This window comes from Geotrypetes seraphini, chromosome 11 (assembly GCF_902459505.1).
Source record: "Geotrypetes seraphini chromosome 11, aGeoSer1.1, whole genome shotgun sequence".
NCBI lineage: Eukaryota > Metazoa > Chordata > Amphibia > Gymnophiona > Dermophiidae > Geotrypetes > Geotrypetes seraphini.
In genome coordinates, this window is record NC_047094.1 from 130,039,134 (window position 1) to 130,046,445 (window position 7,312).

A 7,312-nucleotide genomic window follows, 5' to 3' on the forward strand; every position below is an offset into this window, starting at 1 on the left:
AATTTAATTTAATTTTTTAATTTAATTTTTTAATTTAATTTAATTTATTTTATTTTTTTATGTTTATAATACAAGCCCACAAGCAATAAACACAATAAAAGAAGATACAAATAATTTGCCTCTAAATTCTGTAAATAGCATTCAAAATTGCATATTAGGGCATTCATGAAAGATGTGTGCGGAATTATACAATTCATGGCATCTGTGAGTATTTTAAGCAACACCCAACATAGAGGGGTCCTTTTACTAAGGCGTGCTAGCCGTATTAGTGTCTGCGTTTAGTCTATGCACGCTAGCGTGCACTAAACCACTAGCGTACCTTAGTTAAAGGACCCCAGAATATCACTGATAAAATCGCACTCGCCACTCATGTTTTTCATTGACCAAATCCGGGTGTCGGGTACAGAATCTAGTCCGATTTGTCGCAAACTGTGTGCTGCAGCTCACTGGTTATGCTGTGGTGACATCCCGGGGATGTCTTGAGACACTGGCGAGGAGGAGAGGCGCTGGCACCAGCTGACTGCCTACAGGATGCGTCCTGCAGGCAATCGGCTGGCAACGGTGCCTCTCAAACTCGCCAGCGCCTCTCATCTTCTCAGCCCACGTTTTCAAGTTTCTTAAAAATTTGATGTACCATCTAATCGGGCTTCTAGATGGTGTACATTAATAATAGGGAATTACACTTCTCCCTCCATATCCGCAGTTTCAGTATCTGCAGAATCGGTTATTCGCGATTTTATTTTTGTCTAAGTTTTCTTCTATTTTTAGGCTATCCGAGCCTCCCCAGACCTTACCTGGTGGTCCAGCGGTGACGCGGGGCTGGAGCGATCTTCCTGTGCTCCTGCCCTGTGCACAGCCGTCATCAAAATGGCTGCCGTGAGTTCCCGTTCTAGTGTCGAGACTACAACGGGAACTCACGGCAGCCATTTTGATGACGGTTCTGCACGGGGCAGGAGCACAGGAAGATCGCTCCTGCCCCGCGTCACCGCTGGACCACCAGGTAAGGTTCGTGGTCGCAGGAGGGAGGCGGGGGTGGGCCAGAGCCGACCCAAAAACTTATTTGCTATTTTTTTTTTTAATTTGTGGGCCGGCTCTGTACCTAACCCCCAAGAATACAGAGGGGGAGCTAAACATAAAACATGAGTAGTATTAGCAAAATCACACATTACATAAAATACTTATAAACAGACTAAATTAATATAAGCAAAGCTCACATGGGTAATTAGTTAACAAACATAGGGTTCCTTTTACTAAGGCTTGCTAACTCAGTGGTTCCCAACCCTATCCTGGTGGACCACTAGGCCAATCGGGTTTTCAGGATAGCCCTAATGAATATGCATGGAGCAGATTTGCATGCCTGTCGCTTTCATTATATGCAAATCTCTCTCATGCATATTTATTAGGGCTAGCTTGAAAACCCGATTGGCCTGGTGGTCCTCCAGGACAGGCTTGGGAACCACTGTGCTAGCTGATGTAGCGTGCCTGTTACATTCTACGGACACGTTAGCATTTAGCATGCGCGCCTTAGTGAAAGACCCCCTTAGTGTGGACTTCAATGACCTTAGAGTCATCTCTTCTCTTAAATATTTTGGCAAGGAGTTCCAGATTAATGGGGCGGTTACTGAGAAGATATTAGAACGCTTAGTATTAATGTGCCTCAGTGAAGGAATGGCAAGCAAGTTCTGTGAGACGGAGCGAAGTGATCTTTGCGGGGTACAGGGCACGAGAAGTCTGTTAATGAATCCTGGGAGGTTACTAGAACGAGTTTTGAATATTAAGTGATTCTGCGCTCCACCTGATGTCCCCATCTGGAGGACCTCGGCGCAGGTGCGGACGTCAAGGTGATATCATTGCATCAACATCCACGCCTCCAGACGCGGCCCCGAGTTTAGCTTGCCGCGGTTTCCAAACCATTTGCGAGACACCGATCTAGGGGCCAATAAAACCTAAAAGATAGTAAAAGGTCACGACACAGATACTGAGACTATGGGGTGCAGCCCGGCCACATCCCATGGTTGGTGGCGATCCTGGATATTCAGTTGCAGGTTGAGGCCCTTAGGGGTAAAAATAAATCTATCAGAAAATTTAGCCACTCTTTCTCCTACAAACTAACAGAGCTTTGGAAGAACTTGCCACTCTCACAAAGAAGCTTAGGTCCCTTCTTATCCTTTAGGAAGGCTTTAAAGCCAGTTCTGTTTGCCAAACATTTTACACCCCCAAGACTTTTTTTTTTCCCCTAAAGTAATAGAAAGAGCTATAAGTAAAATCGAGCAGGTAATCTTTTACCCATCCTTCTGTTTCAATATCCTACCCTGTTTGATTTACTTTATAAATTGTATTTAATCCATTTTATTTTCTCCTTGTGTTTGGCTGGTACATGGTTGTGTAAATCAATTGTCTGAGTAATGTGTTTTTCCTATTATGTTACCCCAATTTTAATGGTTTTTGTAAATCGCATTGAAGTAAGATTTTGCGATCAAATCAAAATTTTATTAAACTTGAAACTTGAACTTGAAATTAATTCTCTGCCTTTTCCAAATAACACTTCCTTCGCTTTATTTTCCTGTATTTTTCATTTCTTAACGTTTACCGAGTCGAGCTCCAAATTGGTTGACGACCCACTTTATAAAACTAACCCTCTCTTTAACTAAGGTGCGCTAAAAGCTAACGCGTCCATAGACTAACGTGCACGCATTAGCGTTTAGCGCGTGCTAAATCGTTTAGCGCACCTTAGTAAAAGAAGGCCTAAGTTTTAGTTTAGTTAAAACCTCGATGCCTCGGACATAGTCGGCCAAGCTGATACTCAGTGACTGGGCTTCCTAAGGCAAAATAGTAAAAGATAGACCTGCATTTTTGGGTGAGTCTATCGAGCCGCTAGCCTTAGCTGGCTAGATGCTGAATATTGGCGGTGACTAGCTATCTCCTGCTGAATGTTGGTGATAGCTGGATATGTGATACTTATTCATTCATATTTATTAATTTGTGACATCTTGACAGACATTGAGGCCCTCTTTTACGAAGGTGCGCTGTTTTGTTTTTTTTTTTTTTTTATAGAATACTCACCCTGATAAAAGAAATTCACCTTTCCCGAACTTTGTAGTAGAGCCCGTCATGTCTGGAAGCATCTGATTCATCAGTTTCTTTTTCAAGAATTCCATCCCGAAATTTTTGACTGTGAAAACAGAGGGTTATTGAATGTAGCCCAAGGATAAACAACATAGAAACTTACCAAAATCAAGGTAGATAAATGGCAACATCTAGGTGCCTAAATTTTGTCACCAGTTTTCCAAATGCGAGGCCATTATCTTCCCCTGCCCTCACTCAGCCAACCTCGTAGCCACATACTTTAAAAGCAAGATCGCAAACATCAGAGCCGCGTTCAATAGAATTCCCACTCACATAGAAGAGACCTCATTTCCCCCCCAGAGAAAAAGAATCTGTTGCAGCAGACAGAACCTGGTCCCACTTCTCACCCATACAATGGAAAGATTTCAACAAACTATATAATAAATACAGCCACGCAGCCTGTGACCTTAACCACTGCCCCCATACCTACTGAAAGCCTCAAGTACACTATTCCGCTCCCTGTTCCTACTCTTAGATGGACAATTCCCACAAGACCTCAGCAAAATCATCATAACTCTGATACTAAAAGACCCCAAAGGAACAACGGACCAACCATCCAACTACAGACCCATAGCATCAATCCCACTGTACGTCAAGCTGATGGAAGGCCTCGTAGCCATAACGTTAACCTCATTCCTAGAAAACCACAACTTGCTCCATCCCACACAGTCTGGCTTCAGAACCAACTATAACACTGAGACCCTACTAGGAACACTAATAGACACAGCTAGACAACATCTCTGTACAGGCAGGAAAATCCTGCTCATACAACTAGACCTCTCTGCAGCCTTCGATCTGGTAGACCATGACATCCTCCTACAAACACTAGACCCCATAGGAATCTCAGGCAAGGTACTCTCATGGTTTAAAGGCTTCCTACAATCCAGAACCTACAGGGTTAAAACAAATAAAGAAAAATCTGAACCATGGTCCAACCCCTGTGGAGTTCCCCAGGGATCACCTCTTTCTACCACACTATTCAATTTATACATAGCCTCCCTCAGCTCCTACCTAGACAAACATGGCATAACCTCATACAGCTATGCAGATGACATCACCATTCTTCGCCCCTTCGACCAACCAGAATCCACCATGACAGGCACAATACACAGAACACTTGAAACAGTAGCAACATGGATGACAGAACACAAACTAAAGCTTAACTCTGACAAAACAAAATTCATCCTCCTAGAAAACAGTAAATCTCCAACCTTAACAAACCTAGTAATACCCCATTCAACCCACACTAAAACTTTTTGGAGTACTGATTGACAGAGGTTGTATCATGCAACCACAAATCAACAAAGTAATAAAAGCATCATTCGTGACTATAAGAAACCTAAGACAAATCCAAAAATTCTTAGACAGGAAACAATTCCAACTTTTGGTACAATCTCTTATCCTTGGACTAATAGACTACTGCAACATACAATACCTCCCCTGTCCAGTGACCTTGATAAAGCAATTACAAACAATACAAAATACAGCCCTAAGATTCATCTACTCACTGAAAAAATATGACCACATCACAGCAGCATACTACGACTCACTCTGGCTCCCAATACAAGCAAGAGTATACTTCAAATTCTACTGCCTACAATTCAGAGCTATTAATGGAGAAAGCCCAACCTACTGGAACAACCGACTAACCCAATCCACCTTAACCAGGCACAGGAGAACCCACTCACTATTCACACACCCACCAACCAAAAATGTTAAACGAGGAAAATTATATGACAACCTAATGGCCACCAAAGCAGCTAAACTAGACAGACAAATATCATCAATCTGTTGTCTTCGACCACAGACTACAAAACCTTCAAAAAAGAAACCAAAACCCTACTCTTCAAAAAATACATAAAGCCTATCTAACACAGTTCCTTCTCAAACTCCACCTACCACACACTCCACCCATATCTAATCTAAAATGTTTCTAATTATCCAACATGTATCTCCTTAACTTCTCAACAATTCTTATGTAATTCTTACGACAATTCTTATGTAATGTTACAATTCTTGTAATCTGACAACTCTTGTGTAATCTGCCTTGAACCGCAAGGTAATGACGGAATAGAAATCACTAATGTAATGTAATGTAACTCAACTACCCTTGTGCCCCACACTTGAGGGCTTAACATTTCCTTTCCAAGACTCCCTTAAAAATTCTTTTTTCATGTTGTCTGTTCCAATTTTTTTTTGCCCTTCACCACAGCTGTGTCCCTTTTGGCCTTTTCTCAACCCTTCACTAGTCCATCCATTTCTTTTCTCTCTCATTAACTCAAAAATAGACTACTGTAATTCACTTTATGTGGGTCTTCCTCTTCATACTCTAAAAGAGCTTCAATTAATCCAGTTCACTTTGGAGAAGTTCTCCACTCCCCCGCAGTTTTGATCTCATCACCCTCCTTCTTTGTGCAGAACACTGGCTCCCCATATCTGCTTTTAGCAAATTTAAGCTTCTATGTTTGGTCTTTAGATCCCAATATCCTTCCTCTCCACCCTACCTTAGCTCCCTCCTTATTCCCTACCATCCCTCACACTCTCTTCATTCCTCATCTTCCAACCTTCTTGTAGTACCCTTACTCCCATCCTTGTTCCTTATTATTTTACATGAAACCAGACTCATCTATCTAGGCCCCTCCCTCTGGAATGCTTTATTTACCCACGTCTACTGTGACCCTTCCTATTCAAAATTGAAATCATTATTCACGACCTACCTGTTTCTAGAATCATGTGGTTCATCTCCATCATGAGTGATTTTTTTTTTTGGTCCCCCCTTCTGTTTCCATCCCTTGATTTTACTACTATTGAGAATCACTTGCGGTATGTCACGTCTTTATAAAGAAATAAATAAAATTTACCCTAAATGCGCATTTCCCCCAGTTCTATTAGAGACATGTTCCAGATAATACTTTTCTCCAGTCCAGCTAAAATTTTAATGTTGAGAAGGTACATACATTTTGCTCGTTCGAAGAGGGTAATTTTCAGATGAACTATCCAAGAAAAACAATTTAGTCGGTTAAATGGTTTTGAAAATTGTCTTCATAAATGTAAATTGTTAACTTACCATAATCGATACACTTCTGATTCACCCTCATTGTTATCCCATGATTAAAATCAAGAGAGCAATTCAGACTGAACAGCAGGACCAAACAGAAGACTTTGATCATCATCTTGTCTACTGTTAACTCTTCCTGGTGACCTACAGACAGTAAGAAAAAGCCAGGGAATGAGGAAAAACAGAATATGTGGGAATATTGATAGAATCAATAATCAGGGTTGGATTTATATGAATTGCGACCCTTAATCTATAAAATTTAAGAGCCTCACCACCCACTTATTAAGCAGGAAGTAGAGTTTAGATTTAATACTTGTCTATACTAATGACGTGTGAGGCTTATCTAGCTAACATATACATCTGTTTCTGTGAATAACCGAAAACATTGTTTACAGAACTAATGACCAGAAGAATCAATAATGGATCTATTAACTACAGCTATCATTTAGAAATATAATTCTCCAGATATCAAGATAAAGACACCACATACAGCAAACTAGATGGTCCACATCTCACAGAATTCTTAACAGGATTCAGCTAAACCTCCCCTCGACAAAAAAATCTTAAGTACAGAAGAATTTTCCAATCCATGCTCACCTTCCTGGGAGTCAAAATCTGGGATAACCTCACAGAGACAGTTAAAACAGAACCCAACCATGCCCTCTTCCGGAGGAAACTGAAAACTCTACTCTTTGATAACTAATATCTACATGATCTCTACATGTACCTTTTTTCTTTTCCTTAGCATGATCAGCTCCTTCCTCTCCTTTTCTTATTTTCTCTCCCCCTTTCCCTTCCCTAGTCACCCTTTTCCCCACTGCAGGTCACCTTAAGCCTGTTTAGGTTTGCGTGACGAACAAATTAGATTATTAGTAAAAAAAAAAATGTTACTGGCTCTAGAAGTAAAAGATCTGAGGATTCCCAGACATCAACACCAGAATCAGCAAGTTATTGTCATCTTTGAGAGGGAAATGGAAAACCTGATCTTCTATGAGAATGCCATTGCCCGCTACCACAAAAAAAGTTTTGTTGCCAAACTAATGCACCTCGATTAAAAAAAAAAAAAAAAAGATACACTCACAGTGGCACTGAACACCAGGTGTTAATGGGCCAAGGTCAGGGCCAGAC

General features: G+C 41.1%; 1 protein-coding gene across 1 annotated transcript in view; it reads right to left on the reverse strand.

Moving 5' to 3' along the window:
• The window catches only part of LOC117368887 (BPI fold-containing family C protein-like), a 38,291-nt gene extending 31,449 nt beyond the window's left edge, over nt 1–6,842 (reverse strand). The window contains exons 1-3 of the mRNA XM_033962628.1: nt 6,782–6,842; nt 6,194–6,328; nt 3,064–3,172 (exon numbers count right to left, since the gene is read on the reverse strand). Of these exons, the coding sequence (XP_033818519.1) occupies nt 3,064–3,172; nt 6,194–6,328; nt 6,782–6,842 (305 nt within the window). The remainder of the gene's footprint in view (nt 1–3,063; nt 3,173–6,193; nt 6,329–6,781) is intronic.
• Between the last annotated feature and the right edge of the window lie 470 nt (nt 6,843–7,312).